This window comes from Euprymna scolopes, chromosome 12, assembly GCF_053919585.1.
Source record: "Euprymna scolopes isolate OS-2025 chromosome 12, ASM5391958v1, whole genome shotgun sequence".
Classification (NCBI taxonomy): Eukaryota; Metazoa; Mollusca; class Cephalopoda; order Sepiida; family Sepiolidae; genus Euprymna; species Euprymna scolopes.
In genome coordinates, this window is record NC_136493.1 from 79708035 (window position 1) to 79733159 (window position 25125).

Sequence of the window (25125 nt, forward strand, 5' to 3'; positions counted from 1 at the left end):
ATTTACGTAAGGAAAATGTCATATTCAAAATATATATGATATATCAGCTTATTTGTTACATTCCAAAAATTACGTAAATAAATCAAGTAGTGGCATTTGTATTGGATTTACTCCTAAACTAATTAACTGATCATTATGAATATTAATTATGTGTATATGTTTATATATTTTTATGTCTTGGATTCACTCATAAACTAATTGGCGGATCATTATGAATTTTAAATATGTTTATATGATTATATATTTGTATGTTTGGATCCATTCCTAAACTAATTAACCGATCAGTATGAATTTTAATTATATGTTTATATATGTTAATGTATTGAATTCACTCAAACTAATTTACCGATCATTATGAATTTTAATTATGTGTATATGTTTATATATTTGTATGTATTGGATTCACTCCTAAACTAATTAATTATGAATGAATAGTATACGTATATGATTATATATTTGTATGTATTGGATTCACTCCTATACTAATTAACTGGTCATTATAAATTTAATGTATTATATATGTTTGTATATCTGTATGAATGTCATATTCCAAAAATCACATACAATGATCACTTACTTTTTAATGTATTATGTGTACAAGACATTCTATCAAATAAGGTACTTGTGTAGTATAGTACTTCATATGAAAAAAAAAACAAAGAAAATATTACCTGTGATATGCATGGAGGTTATTAAAACCGAAAATCAGGTTTAATATTCGAGTAATATGACTTACATAAGGTGTTTCTTCACTATAGCATCCACATAAAAAAAAAAACAAATTCTTACCCCTGGCGTACAGAAAATTTAGTATTTGCCATGAAAATAACGACAGACTTGGTCTGTGGGAAAGAGATTGCAGGGAAGAAAAAAGGGTATCACTTACTAGGTTTCGAAGCCGGTTTTGAACTTTAGCAAGGCAGGATAGGTGCCTCGAGTAGTTCCCGCCAAGATACGGCAACATTACCATATTTTAAGACATATCTGGCTCTAATAGTGGTATGTAGAGGATTGCGTCGGGAGTTAGATACCTTATGGAGCAGTAAAATGACGCAACCATTTTTTTTTCGACGGCCTTGTAAGCGTTGTGTACGTTTAAGTCTGTAAGGTTTTGAAACCAAAACAACACGGTTATGTTTGTAAAAAGATATTTATTTATATAACTTAACGATTAATGTGTTCTTCAGAAACAGTAACATTTCTTTTTTTGTGACATAGTGCCACTATGAATATCCATAAGATCTTTCAACGGTATTTTTTAATGTTTTATTCAAAAGGTTAGCATTGGGGAGTGTCTAATGAATTAGAAATTAAGACTTGGGAACAATTCATAACACATACACATGAGCTAACATTTTGATTAAAACTGTGCTTTTAAGATATAATTTGCATAAGAGGAATGGATGCGATAAGAAAAGCGAATTGTGGATAGGAACGGGTCGAATATTTGGCAGCGAAGAGAGCACGTCGAAGTGAAAAGGTCGTGCGAATAACGTGAATGTCGTGAAAGTGCTGGCAATTACTATTTTTTTCTTTCTTCCTTTATTTCTTTCCTTCTTTCTTTCTTTAGATTACAAAATATTTTCGGCAAGAAAAGCAAAATAAATAAATAAATAAATAAATAAATAAAAAAAAGACAAAACATAGTAGCATTAAAAAAAACACACACACACACACACACACACACACACACACACACACACACACACACACACACACACACACACCGTTGAAAAATCTTAGGGATTTTTGTTCTCAAAGGTGAAAAAGATCGAAATCGAGGCTGAGAAAAGGAAACAAAAACAATCAAGGGACGTAATAAGAAAGAAAAAAGATTTAAAAAAATATTGGGATCTTTACACCTTATTTCCGATCCACGTATTTCGTTCACTTTTTCTTATCTTTCATTTTCAAAACGAAGCTTGATTGTTGAAGGCACGTATTAGCACGAGTATTAATTTTAAAACCTTGCAATGTTTATCTATGACTAACAAGACTGTATAAGAAAAATTTTGAACATACCTGTTATTCTTAGGATAGAGGAATTTTTTATGTCTATGTATCATTTGCCATCTTGAACAAAAGAATATTTTACCTATCCTAGGACGGGTATTATATGTATGAGATAATTGTGCGTTCTTTAGAACAGGAAATTTACAGCACAAATAAGGAAAAAAAATTCCTTGCCTAGGGCGGGTAATGTACAACACATATTTAAAATTATTTACATAATTTTCTGTTGTGCAAACTTTTCTGTATGTCACAGGTAAGAGTTTTTGTTTTTACATCAGAGTGTTATAATGAAGAAGAACCTTTATTTATTATTTGAAAGTCATACTACCTGAATATATTACATGATGTTTGGTTTTAATAACGTTTATGCACGTCACAGGTAGGATTTTCTTTGTTTTTTCACATGAGTACTATACTGCACAAGTACCTTATTTCTTGAGTAGGGTAATGTACAAGTACGTCATTTCTAAGATATAGATGAAACTACTCGATAATTTTACATAATTTTCTCTTGTACTAACTTTTCCATGTGTCACAAGTGAAAGTTTGTTTTTACATCAGAGTGCTATAGTAACGAAACACCTTATTTCTTATATAAATGTCATATAACTCTATTACATGATTTTCGCTTTTGATTACTTTTATGTACGTCGCAAGTAAGATTTCCTTTGTTTTTCACATGGGTACTATACTGTACAAGTACCTTATTTCTTGTGTAAGATACTGTACAAGTACCTTTTTCTAATTTATAAATGAAAGAACTCAATACTTTTATGAAATTTTCTGTTGTGCTAAATGTTTTGTACATCAGGGGGTAAGAATTTGTTTTTTTTATCTGGGTGCTATAGTGAAGAAGCACATTATTTTTTAGATGTAAGTTATACTACTCGAATATTTAACGGGATTTACAGTTTTAATAACTTATGTACGTCACAGGTAAGATATTCTTTGTTTTTTCATGAGTACTATCTATACTGCACAAGTACCTTATTTCTTGGGTAGGATACTGTGCAAGTATCTCATTTCTAATATAAAGATAAAACTACTCAATGATTTTACAAAAGTTTTTCATATGAGTACTATACTGCCAAATTCCATATTACTAGATAGAATTCCTTGTACACATAAATACATTAACAAAGTAAGTGAATATTGTATGTGATTTTTGGAATATGACATCTTTAAACATATACAAACATATACATTACATATAATGCATAATGATCAGTTAATTAGTTTTTGAGTTGATCCAAGACCCCAAAAGATATAATCATATACGCATTATTATTTTTTTTTTAAAAAGGTAGTCAAGGCCCGGAAGCCACTCGAGAGAAATGATTTAATGATTAATGATTAAAATTAATAATGATCGGTTAATTAGTTTAGGAGTGAATCCAATACACACATATATATAAACATATACACATCCTTAAAATTCATAATGATCGGTTAATTAGTTTTGGAGGGAATCCAATAATAGAAATTCATAATCATATACACATCCTTAAAATTAATAACGATCTTTTCATTAGTTTAGGAGTCAATCCAATACATACAAATATATAGACATATATACATAAATAAGATTAATAATGATCGGTCAATTAGTTTAGGAGTGTATCCAATGCACAGAAATATATAATCATATACACATCATTAAATTTAATAATGATCGGTTAATTAATTTAGGAGCGAATCAAATACATACAAATATCCAGACATATACATATAATTAAAATTCATAATGATCGGCTAATTAGTTTAGGAGTCAATCCAATGCATAGAAATATATGAGCATATACATATAAATAAAATTCATGATAATCGGTTAAATAGTTTAGGAATGAATTCAATACAAAATTTCATTACTGGATCTATTTACGTGATTATTGGAATGTAACAAATAAGCCGATATATAATATATCCTATATATTTGGAATATGACATTTTCGTTATGTACAGCAAAAACATTTTTCCATATTTTTTTATATAAAAGTGTTCTTTTATAATTATTACGTAACATTTAAAAGTCCAGAATATCGGAATGTAACAAAAAAAAAAAAAAAAAAGAAACGAATGGGTGGAGATCGAACCCGCAATATTGGTGTTAGCAATCGATGACGCTACGCGTTGCACCAAAAAAAAAAAAAAACCGCGTTAATAATCTGGTAAATTTAATAAATGAATAAACCTCTGTTACAGATCGTGCGCATGCGCAAACGACTCCATTGTCGCTATGCTCGTTGTCATTTCTTTCAAGTTTGAACCCCTTTTATGAATCCCTTCGCGATTGTTATAATCAATTAAACATCCCTGATAAAATTCTGGACCCTATATGCAGTCTTTGGAGCTACTGCACGCCGTCAAACGACCATGAGTCTAGTAGGAGTCACAATTTAAAAACAGAGAGAGAGAGAGAGAGAGAGAGAGAGAGAGAGAGACACACACACACACACACACACAGGCATATTGACATTTATATATTAGATTACGTGAGTAAAAAATTTATTTTTGAATTTCGAGTAGGAAAGCAGTTCTACACATAAATCCATCTATCTATCTCTCTCTCACTCTCTCATATATATATATATATATATATATATATATATATATATATATATATATATATATATATATATATATATAAGTGAACGTGTCTGTCTGTCTGTGTACATTTCCCTACGCAATAACTCTGTCAATTTTTAGTCTACAGACTCGAAATTTGATATACAGGGTACTGAGATTTAGGAAAATCGATGTGATCGGTTTTCGGCCAGAAATTTGGCTGTTAAGGGGTTAAAGTTCAACGATTTGACCTTTGAGAACTCTACCAAACTCCTCCGACAATTTTGGGTCTAGACACTTGAAATTTTAGATATAGGTTTCTTGGACTTGTTTCTAACTTAATAACGTAATTTGAGCCCCAAAAAATAAATGCTAAGGAGTCTAATAGGGTCAAAGTTAAAAAAAAGTTGACCTCTGCGGTCTCTATCAAATTACTCAGACAATTTCTGGTCTAAACATTTGAAATTTTACATAAAGGGTATTCAGATATATGGCAAGCTTTTTCATCGGTTTGGGTCGAAAATTTTCAGTTATTAATATATAAACGTATGTATGTATGTATGTTTGCATGTGTGCCTAAAACTTTCGACAAAGGCGACGGATTTTACCAAGGTCTGAATCGTTTGGAAGTTCGACCTTTCATACGACAAATATCGAAAAATTGGCTAAAAACATTAATTTCTCCACTTTAAACTGGGCACTTTTCAACAGGGGAGGTCGGTTTTTTTCGCCGATATTTTTGAAAGTCATCCTCTCCTTTCGATTGTCTAGCCTTAATTTAAACATGAGTCACTTCAGGTTTAGCGGTGGTCGTAACCGCAAAGATGTCAGATTTTTTTCCCCCTTGTTCTTTTCCTCCTTCACGGTACGGGTTCGAGCCTGCCTTCCTACTATCACTTTTTTTTTTTTTTTTTTTGCTCAACATACACATCCAAACACCTGGGCAACGCCGGGCTGAAAGTCCAGTATATATATATATTTATAAAAGTGAAAGTGTCTGGCTGTCTGTGTGTCTGTCTGTGTACATTCCTTACACAATAACTCTGTCAATTTTCAGTCTCCTGACTCGAAATTTGATATACAGGGTAGTGAGATTTAAGAAATCTTTGGAATCGGTTTTGGGATAGAGACTTGGCTGTTAAGGAGTCAAAATCCAACGATTTGACCTGTGAGAACTCTATCAAACTCCTTCGCCAATTTCGGGTCTAAACACTTGAAATGTTAGATATAGGTTATTCAGAGATAGGGCAAGTTTTTTAATCGGTTTGGGTCGAAAATTTGAGCTACCAATATATAAATATATGTATGTATATTTGCATGTCTGCCTAAAACTTTCGACAGAGGCGACAGATTTTCACAAGATCAGTATCGTTTAGATGCTCGACCCTTCAGACAACAAGTATTGAAAAATTAGCTAAAAACATTAATTACTTGACCCTCAACTGGGCACTTTTCTACAGGGTGAGGTCGCTTTTTTCACCGATATTTTCGAAAGTCATCCCCTCTTTTCGATTGTCTAGCCTTAATTTAAACCTATGTCACTTCCGGTTTGGCGGTGGTCGTAACAGCGAAGACGTCACGTTTTTTTCTCCTTCTTTTCCTCCTTCGCAGTACGGATTTGAGCCTGCCTTCCTACTACCACTTTTATTTTTTTGCTCAACACACCTCCAAACATCCGGGAAACGCCGGGCTGAAATGCTAGTCTATCTATCTATCTATATATATATATAAAACTGAAAGTGTCTCTGTGTGTGTGTGTGTCTGTGTACATTTCCCAACGCAATAACTCTGTCAATTTTAAGCCTACAGATTCGAAATTTGATATACAGGGTACTAAGATTTGGGAAAATTGATGTGATTGGTTTTCAGACAGAAATTTGGCGATTAAGGGGTCAAAGTTCAACGATTTGACCTTTGAGAACTCTACCAAACTCCTCCTAGAATTTTGGATCTAAACACGTGAAAGTTTAGATATAGGTTCCTTTGACATGGATCTAACTTAATAACTTTATTTGAGCCCTAAACAATAAATTTTAAGGGGTCATAATAGGGGTCAAAGTTTAAAAATACTGACCGTTTTTTTTGGTTTTTTTTTTTTTTGGCTCAGCATACACCTCAAAACACCCGGGCAACACCGGGCACCCATGCTAGTATATATATTAAAGTGAACGTGTGGGTGTGTGTGTGTGTGTGTGTGTGTGTGTGTGTGTGTGTGTGTGTGTGTGTGTCTGTCTATCTGTCTGCATGTCTGTGTACATTTCCCTATGCAATAAATCTGTCAATTTTTATTCTATGGACTCGAAATTTGATATACAAGGTACTGAGATTTGGGAAAATTGATGTGATCCGTTTTCGGCCAGAAATTTGGCTGTTAAGGAGTCAAAGTTCAACGATTTGACCTTTGAGAACTCTACTAAACTCCTTCGACAATTTTGGGTCTAAACACTTGAAATTTTAGATATAGGTTCCTTTGACATGGAAATAACTTAATAACTAGATTTAAGCCCAAAACAATAAATGTCAAGGGGTCATAATAGGGATCAAATTTTAAAAAATTGACCTTTTTATTTTTTTTTTTTGCTCAGCATACACCTCCAGCCCCCGGCCACCCAGGCTAGTATATCTATAAAAGTGAACGTATCTGTGTATGTGTACATTTCCCTACGCAATAACTCTGTCAATTTTTAGTCTACAGACTCGAAATTTGATATACAGGGTACTGAGATTTAGGAAAATCGATGTGATCGGTTTTCGGCCAGAAATTTGGCTGTTAAGGGGTTAAAGTTCAACGATTTGACCTTTGAGAACTCTACCAAACTCCTTCGACAATTTGGGGTCTAGACACTTGAAATTTTAGATATAGGTTCCTTTGACATGGAAATAACTTAATAACTAGATTTAAGCCCAAAACAATAAATGTCAAGGGGTCATAATAGGGATCAAATTTTAAAAAATTGACCTTTTTATTTTTTTTTTTTTGCTTAGCATACACCTCCAGCCCCCGGCCACCCAGGCTAGTATATCTATAAAAGTGAACGTATCTGTGTATGTGTACATTTCCCTACGCAATAACTCTGTCAATTTTTAGTCTACAGACTCGAAATTTGATATACAGGGTACTGAGATTTAGGAAAATCGATGTGATCGGTTTTCGGCCAGAAATTTGGCTGTTAAGGGGTTAAAGTTCAACGATTTGACCTTTGAGAACTCTACCAAACTCCTTCGACAATTTGGGGTCTAGACACTTGAAATTTTAGATATAGGTTCCTTTGACATGGAAATAACTTAATAACTAGATTTAAGCCCAAAACAATAAATGTCAAGGGGTCATAATAGGGATCAAATTTTAAAAAATTGACCTTTTTATTTTTTTTTTTTGCTCAGCATACACCTCCAGCCCCCGGCCACCCAGGCTAGTATATCTATAAAAGTGAACGTATCTGTGTATGTGTACATTTCCCTACGCAATAACTCTGTCAATTTTTAGTCTACAGACTCGAAATTTGATATACAGGGTACTGAGATTTAGGAAAATCGATGTGATCGGTTTTCGGCCAGAAATTTGGCTGTTAAGGGGTTAAAGTTCAACGATTTGACCTTTGAGAACTCTACCAAACTCCTCCGACAATTTGGGGTCTAGACACTTGAAATTTTAGATATAGGTTACTTGAACATGGATCTAACTTTATAACTTGATTTGAGCTCCAAATAAATGTTAAGGGGTCATAATAGGGGTCAAAATTTAAAAATTTTACTGTGGTTTTTTTTGTTCTTTTTTTGTTGCTCAACATACACCTCCAAACACCCGGGCAACGCCGGGCTGAAATGCTAGTCTATCTATACTCCTATAAATTCGTTTTTCTTTTGCGTGTATTGATATTCATATTAAAAACCCTCTTTTCTATTCATGTATTCATTTGCTTCCCTACGAAAGCAAATTAGACACAAGGTCGTTTTTAATGTGGGATTAAACCAGCTCCCCTAAAACCAGGGTAAAAAGAGGGTAATAGTAATTGTCTCAGTATGAAGGGTTTCCCCTACATTGACTAAGGACCAATTAACTTATGTGCAGCATCTGCAGAACAGATACTACACTTTGAGATATTAAATTTTTTATTCACAGGAAAAAAAATACAATTGGGAAAATGAACAAAAAATTTAGGCACAAGGCCAACCCAAAAAGAAAGGGGGATGGTGAGGTTGGTTGATCCATCTCGTCTCTATTGGAAATTTTAAATGATTTTTTTCTCTCGGCCAGCATCTTTTATCATGGTTACCCCTTTTAAATTTTTATTTATTTATATAAAATAATACAAAAAAGATAACAATATTTAAAAAATTTCATTTGTGTCAAGGGACATGGGAAAAAAAAGGGTTTTGCGGGCAGCCTCTAAATAGAGGGGGGGGGGAGAGTTGTATCCTAAATAGGGGAGAAAAGAAAAAATTGGCAGTAAGAGCGGGGGGGGGTTGCTAGTGTTTGATTGGATTTCCTCCAAGCTGGGTTGAATTTCGAGAGGTGGGGGGGGGGGGCAAAAGAAAAAATTGTTGTTTTTGGAGGTTGGGGGTTTGGAGGCTTTCTAATAAAGAAAACAAGAAGATTTATTCGACTGGCTGAAAGGCTGAAGGAAGTAGAATTGGAAAGGGGTGGGGATCTGATGGAAACCCTAGAACCGCGCACTCCACATCTAGGCGGGGAACACGTATTCAAATTTGGCCCCTCTTCACACAGACTTGCTACCTGTATCCATTTTCTCCCAAAAGCCGCGCGATGCAGCCTTCTTCTGTCGCATCTGATCTTTACCCGTAGTTGGTGTTTAAAGAAAGCGATCAGATCCTGATCAGAAAAAAGCAGCATCCCCTGGCCATCTTGCAGTCTCGACGTCCAAATCACCATGACCAGGATTGTGATGTAGACCATTTGTCTCTCTCGGCCCTACGGCAGCCTTACGTTGTCCACTACGTTTGATACAGTAATCAGGCGAGGATGCTCGGGGTTACCTCGCCAACATACGACCAGTACTGGCAGCAATCAAAAAATGTGTGGTCAGTTGTTTCTGTCACCGTTGTCCCACAATGGGGACAGGCCAGCGACTTCAAGAAACCAGAACTGCATTGTATATTGTTGAGGGGAAGTGTGTTTAGGGCCAATCGCCAGGTCAGAAAGAACTCCGAATTGTTCAGATGACTCGAACCTGGCACCCAACTCCACGCAGAGCGGATCTCACTCTGCTGCCAACCCAAACGCGTGCATAGCAAGTCATCGGCGGCCCCCCCCTCATTAGATCCCTGTGTAGTCGTTTTAGCGTGGCTCATTACTCTTTCAGGAAGGCTGAATCTTGCCATGGCCTGTGACAACTCGATAGAGGGGTCGAGAATGAGGTCGGGAAAGGCAGCAGTTATCGCGGGGTGCCACGGTTGATCATCTTGAAGGTAGTGGCTAAAGAAGGCCAGTCTCTCGGCGTTTCGATGACACTTCAAGTCAGGCATTCCCAAACCTCCCTTACACAGACATTGAATACAGACCTGTCTTCTCACCCAGTGTCTTCCTCTGTCCCAAAGGAGCGAGTACAAAAGTTCGACAAGAGCTGTTAGGTGCTGTGCAGGCAGAGGAAGTAAGGATAAGAGGGAAGACCTATGTGGCGCACGCCTCAGCTCTACCTTTTAAGAAAAGTTTCCTAGGAAGTCACGCATTGACCGCAGCCTCTACCTTTGAGCATACCTCCGACCAATTCTTATCAAGCTGGAGACCCGGTCCGAACCACACGTCAAGGATCCGAACCGGGCTATCCGTCCAGCTGAAGGGCACCGGGAGGTTTGCGTTGCCACTCCAGGTGCCAAACCGCAGTCCGACCGACTTCCTGCAGTTTATCTTGGCTCCATGATTCTTCCATACTATGCAAGCGCCTCCGACATGACCTCAATGTCTCTGAAGCTTGGCACAAAGACCGTGGCATCATCGGCGAATGCGGATACCTTGGCAGCTGGGCCAAATTTGCCTCCCCACGTCTCAGCTTACGGAGTAGAGGCTCTAAGACCAGGATGTAAAGCAGGGGCGACAGCGGACAACCCTGACGAACCAACCGAGAAATAACAAAGGGCTTCAAGTGCTTTCCATTGACTTGCACGACAGCCGTGGGCTATTGATACATCACAGAGATCCGCTTGCACGAGTCCGGTTTAAAATCAGCAGCCTCTAAGACAGATGTCAAGAAACGATAGTCGACCCTATCGAACGCTTTGGACTGATCTAAGTTGATCAGCGTGGGTTCCATGTCATCATCTCTTCCCATCTCTAGGATCGTGCAGATCAGGTGCAAGTTGTTTTGAATCGATCTCCTCTTCACAGCGTAGTTCTGTTCCAGTTCAACCAACTCACCGATAACAACCTGCAGTCAATTTGACAGGACCTTGGGCAAAATCTTCAAGTGTTAAGCAGAGTTAAGGGCCTGTAGTCGTCTACTCTTCCCCGCCATGCCCATCACCTTTCCTCAGCAATGTCATCACTCCCTTGGTTACCTGCCCTGTGATGGATCCCTGAGCAAACCAATGGTTGAACACATCCGTCAGAAGAGGCAGAAACATGGGCGACAGCCTCAAATACAGTTCGTATGGCAGACCATCGACCCCAGGCGATCTGTCACAGCTGACCTGCTTCAGCGCAGTAAAGACCTCCCACTCTGTCACCCGGCCCTCGCAACTAGCCGCTCTAGCCATGTCAAGACGGGTGAGTCGGCCAAATAGTTGCTAAACTCAAGGACCAGAAGATCGGGCTGCTGTGTAAAACGCTCCTCAAAATGTTCTCAAAACCCCTCGCAGATCTCCCGAGTCGATTCAAGTGTGCATCCATCCGGGTGTCTAACTTTTGCAATGTATTTGTCCGAGCCATACCTAGAAATCTCAGCACACGCAACAATGTCAGAGTTGACTGCTTTGTTTCCTATTTTTCTAAGCCTAGCTCTGACTACTTGACCTTCGTAGCGCTCGCTAGTCTTGCACAGAAAGTCCTGCCTAGCTAGTTCCTGACTAACCCTATCATGCTCCCCCGTAGCCCGGGCAAGTTTCTGCTCTAGCTGCTTCTTCGTCTTGGCCTTATCTAGTGCGAGGTGCTGAGCATACTTGAAGGAGAAGCTTCTAATGTTGGTTTTTAGACCTAACCACCATTTATTCCCGGTAACCGCCCCTACTAGTGCTTTTTTAATTAATTCTCTTAACTGGTCTCGGAAGTCTTGTATCTCCAGAAGGGAGGTGTTTAACTTCCAGTACCCTGCTAACTTAGGCCTATTTCCTAGCTTAAGCTGGGCCATAACTAGTTTATGGTCTGACTGACCTAACCAAGTGAACGTGGGGCAAGATAGGAAATCTATTTCGCCTCTTCTAACTAGTATCCTTTCCAAATAGGTATTCAGATAGGAGGAAACGCTATTGGTCCACGTCCACATCTCCCATCCTGGATGCTCGACCCGAAACCTGTTGACCAGATCGCATCTAGCCATCAGGTCAGCCAGGCTGGGCTCGCATCTCTCCGACCCTCTAGCTTCGCCTCCTACTTTATCTAACTCTGGGTCTAAGATGGCATTCCATCCCCTATTAGCACTACCCGCTTCCGACAATCTACAAACGCGTCAAGCTGACCAAAGAATGAGACCCTCTCGTGAGCGGTGCCGGGCGCATGAACCATGATCACCCGAAACACAGAATCTTTTACGGCAACATCGGCCATGATCAGCCTGCTCACTGTATCTCTATGAACAACATCGACCATAGCGGACAGAGTTCGTTTCACTAGCAAGGAGACTCCCTTCCCCCCGCAGGCTGCCATATGTTGAGAAAACTTTGACATCCGGGTTCAGCACCTGACAGTCCACAGAAGAAATGAAATCCATCTCCTGGATTGCAGCAACATCCACTCCCAGGGACAAGAGGTCGTGCCAGAGGCGAACCACCCAGCCCAGTGATCTCAAGCCCCTCGCATTCAAACTGTAAAGACATGGTACCTACTTTAGGGTGTGTCGCACTTGGCTCCAAAGTTGGTCGGTATAAGGATACCGATGTTGTACATGATGCTCAAGGAGGTCAGGTTTTTCAGGACCTGGCCTTCTCTCACAATGCCACCAACGTCTAGGGGAAAGATCAATTTTAGAGCCCTGTAGAGAGACGGATGGACCCACACTGGGACCCTTCCCTTGCATTGTTTTGACAGTTCGTCCAGGGAAGAGTCGCTGTTTTTAAATGTTCCATTCCCAGAGAGATCCCTTCAGCTGCCTCCAGAAGTGACCACAAGTTGCTCTTGCAAGCCTCTGGAGTTCTAACGAAAGTTATTAGGAAATTGGAGGGGATGTTAACATTTTTTCCCTCTATCTGTTGGCAATCCAGCAGTGGCTTTAAAGTCTTCCTCTGACGATGTGAGAGGGCCGTTGCCACCATCAGAGTGTCAGTTTGACAGAGTTCTTGTCTTTTAGTTGGTCCGTGAGAGGCAGAGTGATCCCTCCCTCTCCCAGGTCCATTCATTTCTTTTCCTCTTTGGGGTGGTTGTTCGGTTTGCTTTAGTGTAGTGTACGGTGTTTGTGTGGTGGGTGTGGTGTCTGATGTTGGTGCTGTGTTGGATGTTGGTGTGGTGGTTGGTGTGGTGTTTGGTGTTGGTGCGGTGTCTGGTTTGGGGGTGGAGGTGGGTTTTGTTGTTGTTTGGGATGGTGTATGCTCACAGGGGGTAGGGGCCACCGTTTCTTCCCTTCCATCTTTTTGATTCCCTTTTCCTTTTTTTGTTCCTCGAATGGACCGGGAAGCAGGGGGTTGGGTTTCCCTCCCTCTCATTGGCAGACTCCTTTTCTGAGGAGCAGTCCTTCCTTCTCTTGATCCCCAATTCAGTTCGTCTGGGGGCCAGTCGTTGTTCCTGGAGTGTTTTGTTCTGCTCCTCTTGCTGTTGTTGATGATGCTTCTGCTGCTGCTTCTGCTGCGGTTGCTGCTGCTGCTGTTCGGGTTGTGACATCTTTGGCTGCGGCGGCTACTGGTAATTTTTTTCTGGTTGCTTGGGTGGTATCAGCTGCAGCGGCTGTTGTTGTTGCTGTGGCACTTGTTTTCTGTCCGCTTGCTGGCCAGAATTGGGGGACTTTGTTTTCCCCTTTCGATTGACTGTGACCCATCCAACGCTGGGGGGGGGGGATCCGTTGGCCTGGTTGTCGTCTCTGGGGCACAAGGCTTGTTGGCAGCTGTAGGGACTTTGGTCGGATTTCTTTTGGGGCAATCCTTGGCCATGTGTCCCTTCTGCTGACAATGCCAGCAGTGCAGTCTCCGTCCCTCTACCATGACGGACAGTGTCTCCTTTCTCGAACCTCAGTGTTGCTGGTATTTGGTTGAAGCAAGCTTTGTTGAGGCGCATCTGGAGTCTGTAGTCCCCAGTCATGATGTCCCTCTTCTTGCTTGTTGGGCCACAGACACCACGTCCCCATAATGGCTGAAGACTGCTCCTAGTTGTTTTGCTTCTAGGAGACAGATGTTCAGTACGGCGACGTTGGTGACCCCTTGACTAAGGTATTCTGGCTGGAGTTTGATGTTTTTCCAGCGCAGATTTGTCTTCTTGGCTGTCTCTTCAGCCTCTCTTTGGTTTGAGAGCAGGACGTCCCACATGGTGTAGCTCCTCCTGCATATGTATTTGGCTGGGATCTTCAGATCCAGGAGGAGGTCTACCATGTTGTCCTTGTCTACTTCTGTGAGGCCTCTTTTCTTTGTGTCCGAGGTAATAACAGACACTATCCTCTTCTTAAGGTCCTCTGCGGCGCCTGAGAGGGGTTTTATGACGTTTCCTTCCGTGAGGGCCTTGCAAGTGCTCAAATAGGTCCCGGTATTCCTGAGGGGACATTTGGGTTTGTGGACCCCATTCTGTGTCTTCCTCCCTGGCAATAAGGGTTAAGGACACTGTCGTGTTGCTGCTTCTGCTGACCTGGGGTTTGGTGGTTTGCCTAGTGGGATGAGAGCCGGCCAATTGGTGTGAGGTTTTGCCAGTCTGCTGGTCCCTGCCTCCTGGGTCTCTTTCTTCTTCTTCTTCCTGGCAGAGGATTGTTGACTTCTGCTGTGGTCCACCACTTACGGAGTTGCCTCTGCTGCAGTTTTTGTTACCAGAATGTTGCTGGGTTTCAGACTTGGTTTCTTCCTTTCTGGAGGGGTGGCCAGTTGGGGCTTAATCTCCTGGGGAGCATTGAAGCAGGCTGGCTCTTTGGTCACCCCGCTGAGGATCTTTAAAGATGCTATCGCTTCATTGATTAGCACTTTAGTCCTTCTAGCTACTCCATCCTCATCATTTCCCCCTTTTTCCGTGAGGGGGTCGTCCTCTTGTGGAGCTGGAGTGCTACATTTGGGTGATGGTGTGGTGGGCTGAGAAACTGGGGATGCCACTGGCTATGGTCTGCCCGTAAGGTCCATTGTCTCCTCATCCCTTGATTTCTCCTCCTCTTCTGCTGAGTGGTTGCCCTCGTGGAGAGCAGGAGTGGAGGGGTCGTCTTCGGCCGATGAGGATTGAGGTGCAAGAATTGCCACCAGGTGTGGTCCACCTGAAACGTGCCTCGTTCCTTCGTCCACAGTTGCCTTTGCTCGCTCAGTGGGGGTGCAGGGTTCGGACATGGTTTTTCACCGGGTCGTAGCTTCTCCAGGGTCGCCGCGGGCTGTGGCCCTACCCTGCTTTTCTCCTCTTCTTCTGGGTAGCTGGGAGTTGCTCCCTCCCTCGGGGAGCTTTCTAGGGGAGCAATGTGGTGCATCTGGGGTGGTATGTTCCCTCTGCCTGGCATCGTGAAGTGGTTTCACTGGCCGCTGACGCAGACCAAAGTGTAGCGGGGAGAAAAGAAAAATAGGAGAAATGGGGGTGGAAGGGGTGGAGCGGGATCAGAAGAGAACAGAGGTCTGACCTCCCCTTGCGGGGACGTCGAGTTAGCAGCTCGGATACCCTTGAGGGGGAGAGCAGAGAAGGAAGATGCAGTGGGTGCTAGCGGGTCAGAGTGCCGCATCGCAATTAAGATAAAGAGGGGATAGCTATTTTCGCCCCTAAGAGGGGAGCGGAAACAAAGAAAGTTAGTAACAACAAACTTTTCCCACAAATATATAGATATAATTTCCTTTTTATTCAAAAAAACTTTTAAATATTTTCATTTGTCCATTTTATCCAGTAATTTTGTAAACTAATTGTCAGATTTTCATGTATATTTTTCACTTATGTCCAAAGCGGAAAAATGCAATAAAACTTTAATTATTTCAGAAGAAGCCTATGATAGATTATGACAGTGTTTAGCCGGCGCCAACGAAACTGAAAAACCGTGTCCAGAGCATTTTAAATCTTTTAATAATCAGGCATGAACTCCTTGAGAGGAGGCATATATTAGCAATATAGATTAGCGAAAAGATTTACAAAGGGAATAAGTAAGTTAACTGAATGTTTACTTTATTGATTAATAATAAAAATCAATTAAACTCTAAGAATCAATGTTAAATCTGGGATTAGTATATATAACTCAGTTTGGACACCTGAATTAATAAATTTGTGTCTGTTTCATTCTCATTTTCAAGAACAAAAATTAAAAGAATCGTTTTGTGATTAGAAATTATGCTCAAATTTTTCCGATTCTGATTCCGATACTCCCGAAAGTTTCGACTTTTCCAATTCCGATTCCAATTAATCGTCCCAACATAATATATATATATATATATATATATATATATATATATATATATATATATATATATATATATATAATATGAAGCTCTCTGTGTGTGTGTCTGGTCTATATGGTTGGCTATTTTAAAAAACTGATTACATATAATGATAGAAGATCTATCGAGACAAAGGAATGGGTATGTTTGATCTGGCAGAACGGTGGTTCATTAAAATTGTGGGGTCTGCGTTTGAGCCTGGTCTACAAAGTATGGAAATAAATTTAAAAATTTAAAAAAACGTTTAAAGTGTTTTTTATATAGATGTAAATAAGAATACTTTGATAAGTACGTTCGCGCATGACCTCCATAGAATGGAAATAGGCACAAACTTTAATAAAGACTTTTCATAAGCATACTTTGATAATTATGTTTCAGTTTGAAGAAATATGGTATAATAAAATTATGGGGTGTTCGTTCGCACCTGACCTCCATAGAATGGAAATATGTCACAAAGTTTAACAAGTTTTTTTTTAATATTGATCCACAGAATATTGTGATAAGTGTTTCAGTGTGAACAGGTATGGTCTAATAAATTATGGGGTTTATCTATTTTATTTTTACTTTCATCATATTTTACTTTGGTTTTGATATCCCCAAATTCGAAGTTATCTCATTACAACCCTTCCTTTTCATAACCTATCATACTTTCATAAATCAGAGTCCATTTTCTGTAGGCTGTTTTTAAAACCAGTCAACTACGGATACTTTTGCAAATAATATATATATATATATATATATATATATATATATATATATATATATATATATATATATATATATAAGTGATGGTTGTGTAATTCCAATGACAGAAAAATGTATATTTAAAAGAGTGTAGCCATCAACACTAAATGGACTTACCTCCAACTGATTGAAATTTTGACCAGCACACCGACTATTGGCGACAAAAAGTCTGAGATTGCATTTCTCTGAAAAACACAATCAGTTTTGCCAGAGATAAAATGTTTTCCAAAAAAACATCACCTAAAAAAAATATATATATATATATATATAAAAATATATATATAAATATATATATAAATATATATATAAATATAGATATATATAAATATATATATATATATATAAATATGTATATATATATATAAATATATATAAATATATAAATAAATATATATATATAAATATATATATATAAATATATATATAAATATAAATATATATATATAAATATATATATATATATAAATATATATGTATATAGAAATATATATATATAAATATATATATAAATATATATATATATAAATATATATATATATAAATATATATAAATATATATGTATATATAAATATATATATATAAATATATATATAAATATATATATATATAAATATATATATATATAAATATATATATATATAAATATATATATATATAAATATATATATATAAATATATATATATATATAAATATATATATATATAAATATATGTATATATATATAAATATATGTATATAAATATATATATATAAATATATATATATAAATATATAAATATATATATATAAATATATATATATATATAAATATATATATATATAAATATATGTATATATATATAAATATATGTATATAAATATATATATATAAATATATATATATAAATATATAAATATATATATATAAATATATATATATATAAATATATATATATATAAATATATATGTATATAAATATATATGTATATAAATATATATGTATATAAATATATATATATAAATATATATATATAAATACATATATATATAAATATATATATAAATATATATATATAAATATATATATATAAATATATATATATAAATATAAATATATATATATAAATATATATATATATAAATATATAAATATATATATATAAATATATAAATATATAAATATATATATATAAATATGTATATATATAAATATATATATATATAAATATATATGTATATATAAATATATATATATATAAATATATATACATATATACATATAAATATATATAAATATATTTATATATATATATGTGTGTATATATATATAAATATATATATATATATAAATATATATATATATATATAAATATGTATATATATATATAAATATATATATATATATAAATATATATGTATATATAAATATATATGTATATATAAATATATATATATATAAATATATATACATATATACATATAAATATATATAAATATATTTATATATATATATGTGTGTATATATATATAAATATATATATATATAAATATATATATATATATATATATATAAATATATATATATATATAAATATATATATATATATATATATATATATAAACAAACGTTGTTAAAAACAGAGCTTCCGTTTCATTAGACCTTTTTTATTTTCTCAAATTTTCTGATGATGTTTTTAGTTTGTGTGGATGTAAAGAATTGGTATAAGTTTCGCGTGTAGTTCGAAGTTGACTGCATTCCCCGTTGCTATTATATATAAAAATCTACCAGCCCCCGATTCATAAGGCAATGGGCAGTATTAAAAATGTAATAAAATTATTTGAGAAGGAAAAAAATCTAGTTTGCGGTTAACAAATAAAAATGCCCATATAGAAAGATATATTTTTAAACGAATACGCCACACGGCAGGGAAAACACAACCTCTTTTAACACCACAACGAAAGAATTCATTTAACTGAAAGAAAATTGGACAGTGTGCAAGTGAAGAAAGGAAAGCTCCTTACGCTATCGAAGACCGATCAGCAGTTACCTTAATTTAATCTGTCTCCTGAAGAACTTCTGAAACATTTGTTAATTTCATCTGTCCCCTGAAGAACTTCTGAAGCATTTGTTGATTTCTATCTGTCATCTGAAGAACTTCTGAAGCATTAGTTAATTTTATCTGTTCCCTTAAGAACTTCTAAAGCATTTGTAAATTTCGTCTGTTCCCTGAAAAACTTCTGAAGCATTTTTTCATTTCATCTGTCCCCTGAAAAACTTCTGAAACGTGTGTTAATTTCATCTGTTCCCTGAAGAACTTCTGAAGCATTTGTTAATTTCATCTGTCCCCTGAAGAACTTCTGAAGCATTTGTTAATTTCATCTGTCCCCTGAAGAACTTCTGAAGCATTTGTTAATTTCATCAGTTCCCTGAAGAACTTTTGGAGCATTTGTTAATTTCATCTGTTCCCTTTAAGAACTTCTGAAGCATTTGTTGATTTCTATATGTCCCCTGAAGAACTTCTGAAGCATTTGTCCATTTCATCTGTCCCCTGTAGAACTTCTGAAGCATTTGTTAATTTCATCTGTTCCCCGAAGAACCTCTGAAGCATTTATTAATTTCATCTGTGCCCTTAAGAACTTCTGAGGTATTTTTTCATTTCATCTGTTCCCTGAAGAACTTCTGAAGCATTTTTTCATTTCATCTGTCCCCTGAAGAACTTCTGAAGCGTTTGTTACTTTCATATGTCCCCTGAAGAACTTCTGGAGCGTTTGTTACTTTTATATGTCCCCTGAAGAACTTCTGGAGCGTTTGTTACTTTCATATGTCCCCTGAAGAACTTCTGAAGCATTTGTTAATTTTATCTGTTCCCTTTAAGAACTTCCGAAGCATTTTTTCATTTCATCTGTCCCCTGAAGAACTTCTGGAGCGTTTGTTACTTTCATCTGTCCCCTGAAGAACTTCTGAAGCGTTTGTTACTTTCATCTGTCCCCTGAAGAACTTCTGAAGCGTTTGTTACTTTCATCTGTCCCCTGAAGAACTTCTGAAGCATTTATTACTTTCATCTGTTCCCTTTAAGAACTTTTAATGCATTTGTTAATTTCATCTGTTCCCTTAAGAACTTCTGAAGCATTTGTTAATTTTATCTGCCCTGTGAAGAACTTCTGAAGCATTTGTTAATTTTATCTGCCCTGTGAAGAACTTCTGAAGCATTTATTAATTTCATTTGTCCCCTGAAGAACTTCTGAAGCGTTTGTTATTTTCATATGTCCCCTGAAGAACTTCTGAAGCATTTGTTAATTTTATCTGCCCTGTGAAGAACTTCTGAAGCATTTATTAATTTCATTTGTCCCCTGAAGAACTTCTGAAGCGTTTGTTACTTTCATATGTCCCCTGAAGAACTTCTGAAGCATTTGTTAATTTCATCTGCCCTGTGAAGTACTTCTGAAGCATTTATTAATTTCATTTGTCCCCTGAAGAACTTTGGAAGCATTTGTTAATTTCATATGTCCCCTGAAGAACTTTTGATGCATTTGTTAATTTCATCTGTTCTCTTAAGAACTTCTGAAGCATTTGTTAATTTTATCTGCCCTGTGAAGAACTTCTGAAGCATTTATTAATTTCATTTGTCCCCTGAAGAACTTCTGAAGCGTTTGTTACTTTCATATGTCCCCTGAAGAACTTCTGAAGCATTTGTTAATGTTATCTGCCCTGTGAAGAACTTCTGAAGCATTTATTAATTTCATTTGTCCCCTGAAGAACTTCTGAAGCGTTTGTTACTTTCATATGTCCCCTGAAGAACTTCTGAAGCATTTGTTAATTTCATCTGCCCTGTGAAGTACTTCTGAAGCATTTATTAATTTCATTTGTCCCCTGAAGAACTTCTGAAGCATTTGTTAATTTTATCTGCCCTGTGAAGAACTTCTAAAGCATTTATTACTTTCATCTGTCCCCTGAAGAACTTTGGAAGCATTTGTTAATTTCATCTGTTCCCTTTAAGAACTTTTGATGCATTTGTTAATTTCATCTGTTCTCTTAAGAACTTCTGAAGCATTTGTTAATTTTATCTGTCCTCTGAAGAACTTCTGAAGCATTTATTAATTTCATCTGTTCCCTTAAGAACTTCTGAAGCATTTGTTACTTTCATCTGTCCTCTGAAGAACTTCTGAAGCATTTGTTAATTTATTCTGTTCCCTGAAGAACTTCTGAAGTATTTGTTAATTTCATATGTCCCCTTAAGAACTTTTAAAGCATTTGTTAATTTCATCAGTTCCTTGAAGAACTTCTGAAGCATTTGTTAATTTCATTTGTCCTGTATAGAACTTCAAAAGTATTTGTTAATTTCATCTGTTCCATGAAGAATTTTCGAAGTATTTGTTGATTTCTATATGTCCCCTGAAGAACTTCTGAAGCACTTGTTAATTTCATTTGTCCCCCGTGAAATTTGTGAAGCATTTGTTACTTTTTAACTGTATCGTTACACTTCAAACTTTTCGAACCTGCACGCTCTCTGATACTTCGTTGCAAAAGGAACAAACAAATAGAAAAAGATCAGAAATACAAATCCGACTCGGCATTTTTTAAGTACAAATGAAATGTGATTGTTCATAGTTCTTCCAAAAGAACACATTTCATTTTTTCCCAAAGTCTTTTTACACACAAATGCGCTTTTTAAAAGTCTCTGTGTCTGCCACCTTACGCTGGGGCTTGCCTGCGCTTTCTTGTCCTTGTATTTACACGTCCATCTTCCCCGGTACCTTACTTCTTTTCTCGAACACGTGGTATATTTATACCCTCCTTTTCTTGGGACACAAACTCGTGCACATTTGCTAATTTGCTTACGTGCTTTAACGACTGTGGCTGCTAATATTTTCGCTAGCCAGCTATTGTACAGCTGCAGATGATTTTCTCACATGCGCCCATACGTGCTCTATTACATATCCACAGGTGACATGTCCCTCGGTATTAAATAGTCCGATTGCAAATAAACAAAATAACTTCCAATCGCAACATTTTAATCAAAGTTTATTTTTATTCTTCGATAAAAAAAAATCATTTTCTCAAAACATTTTCGTATTTTCTTGTAAAAAAATCAACCTGCAACCAATAATAGTCGAAATAATAACTGCGTTCATTTCTCTGAAAATAAAAAAATTGTGGGAGTCGCGACCCTCACTTTGGAAAGGTTTGTTGCTATTATCTTTTAAAAAGTAATTCCAAGTTAGAATATGATTGCAGTAATTTTTTTGTTTCCTTTCAGTACCATTGCAAGAAAATAGTCACGTTGCTGTTCAAATCAAACCAACAGAAGCAGAAAAGAAGAAAAAGGAGAAAAAAGAGGAAACGCCAAAAGTCGGAATATTCGAATTGGTAGGTAATTTGGTTTTTAAGACACTTCGTATTTGTACGGTATCGACTTTCACATCCATTTATTTTAATGAGATCGTCTGATTGATAAAGATAAAATGCAACGCAAAATCTTAATTGAAAATGCATTGGTGTTGTTAAGGTAAAACTCCTGATCTAATTGATTTTAAAATGAATTGTTCCAAAATCTAATTTTGTCATCCAGTTTTAACCTTAAAACGTTATTTTATTACACATCTAAGCGTTGAAATTTTAAATGAACAAGTGAATTAATAAAAAGAGAAATATTCGTTTTAATTATTTGACTTTTACAATGTCAATCATTTTTACAGAAAAAACAATATTTTTAAGTGCATTATTAAGCTTTACTACATGTATTATATCAATATTTCCCAATAGATATGTTAGGATTCACTGTGAATTATATAAATGAGAAGTGTCGTTGATGAAGTGATCTGGGTGTGTCCAGTTAAAATCAAGTGTTACAAAGCATTACGTTCAATTTTAGATGTTGGCAACCTCCACCAAGCCATAGAGAGATTACGGGGGCTAAGTGGGAACCAATACGGACTGATAACCTAGGTGTACCAAGTTCGAATCTAGGTTGTTTTACAGAAACACTTTCATTTAGGATGTTGGCAACCTTCGCGTGGTTCAACCCGTAAATAACCGATGTTTTTCTAGAAAAAAAATCTAACTAGAAAGATACCGGAGAAGCCGACACGGACATCATTTGATTCCAAAGAAATGAATGAGTGAACGTCATAAAATTTAGGTCATTGTTGAGACGGCTTTCCTCCCGTGGTTAACGATACGGACTGACAGCCTAGGAAAGTTCGAATCCATTCGTTATATAAAAACACTTTTACTTGGGATGTTGGCAGCCTTTACGCGGTCCTTTCTTTTAAGTACCCGATACCTTTCTAGAAATATATCGAGGAAATCAATGCTAACAATAGAATCGTCTTATCTATACGAAATTAATGACCAGACACATCCTGTGAATATCACATTCTTGAAAAACCGATCAGGGAAACCAATGTTAACAACAATAAAATCAAGCTGATAAAAAAAAAAAACTCATGATGATCCGGATGAATGGATTTTATCCATGCGGCTGAAAAAAGTAACCGTGGAATTTCCGGGAGTTCCACACACACAAAAAAAAAAACTGACAGAAGAATATCTATAAATAACAATTAGTTTAGTGTTAATCTTTGATTTTGAACCAAACAATCATTTATCATTATTGCATTATTGGAGAAGGAAAAGAAGTCAATTTTTAACATATTTAGATTTGTACGTTTAACACTAAACCTCCAAACTCACATAGTATCTATTCACTTTAGGTTTCAAAATATGAAACTTTTCTTAATGTTGCGGAATTTTTTAGATGAGGATTGATATTTTTATTATTTCTATTATTTGGACTACTGTTCTTAATCTTGAGTGTTATTTGCATGATGTAACCTCCAACCAGGTTCAGGTGTAGTTTGTTGAACACAAGAATCTACACAGAATACAATCGCATAAGGTAGCTTCCCAGCTGACTACAACATTAAGAAGGCGTAGCGTAAGAGATAAAGTACTTTGTAAAATTCTGTTTCATACTTTTGGGGGTTGAAAGTTCAATCCTTAGTGCGGATAAGTAAGATTAAAATTTCAAATTACTCAAGATTTCTACTCGGTCATGACTGACGGAAAGAGAACATGCTACTCTCGTGAATCATCTAAAGGGTTCTGTTCGAAATTCTATGCAGATTCCCTAGTTCGACTAGCTACATCTGAAGAAGGTCGAGGGTTACATCGTCTGAAATGTTGTGCGATTAATATTCAAGATGAGAACAGTAGTTCGAAGAATCCAAATAATACTAATTAATACTTAATACTTATTACCTGTCATGGATGATGGAACGAGAGCAATCTGCCTCCCTCTTCCGTTGATTACATAAAGGGCTCGGTTCAAAATTCTAGACAAATCTCCTAGTCTGACATAAAGATTTCCGGGTTAGCCTGGTTGGATTGGCCGAAACATTGTGAGAATAACTTCCCAAATGAGAACAATAGTCCAAACAATAAATTTCTAAACACGTTCTCATTAAAATGGTGTGATTTGGAATTAGCATAATGGATAGCTGAGAGACTAATTCTGTCTTTCTTTGTGTTTATGAGAGTAAAGTACGCATTGTTTGACAACGCGTGAATCAACAATTTCACGACATTCTTTCAACCAATCGTAATTAATTACTTATTGACAGTTTGTGCTGCGCTTCAGCAGTAAGTGGTCCAATGGGGTTATATGCCGTAAAAACAAGCAAAGAAACCATTAAAATGAATAGAAAAATGTAATAAAATACGCACATAAAACTTGTATTTCTGTCACTTTAACTTTTTAATTTCCTTGTTCTCTATTAGTCGTAATTATTTTACTTTCAATTTGATGAGAACAATTTCGTTGACTCCATTTTTGATTATCAGCTTCTGTACAAACTGATTGGACTAATGTACGTGACAATTTTTTTTACAAAGGAGTCACCACTTATCAAGGCCCGGAAGCTTTGTTTGCGGAATCTACGTTTAGGTATAGGCACAGATAAAGAGAAGGGGGAATTATTGACAGTGGTTTCAGCTAGAAGAGTGTTTTTCGTGAAAGTTTGGCTAATGGGGAACCATACATTGGAGCTCAGATGAGCATTTGCCATGAAAATAACGATAAAGCAGAGACAGGATCGCAACGTCTCTTCGGTGGGAAAGATGTTGCA

General features: G+C 36.3%; 1 protein-coding gene across 1 annotated transcript in view; it reads left to right on the top strand.

Moving 5' to 3' along the window:
- The window catches only part of LOC145291074 (ATP-dependent translocase ABCB1-like), a 290243-nt gene that overhangs the window by 110154 nt on the left and 154964 nt on the right, over nt 1-25125 (top strand). Inside the window, exon 25 of the mRNA XM_080136587.1 lies at nt 22257-22366. Within this exon, the coding sequence (XP_079992713.1) occupies nt 22257-22366 (110 nt within the window). The remainder of the gene's footprint in view (nt 1-22256; nt 22367-25125) is intronic.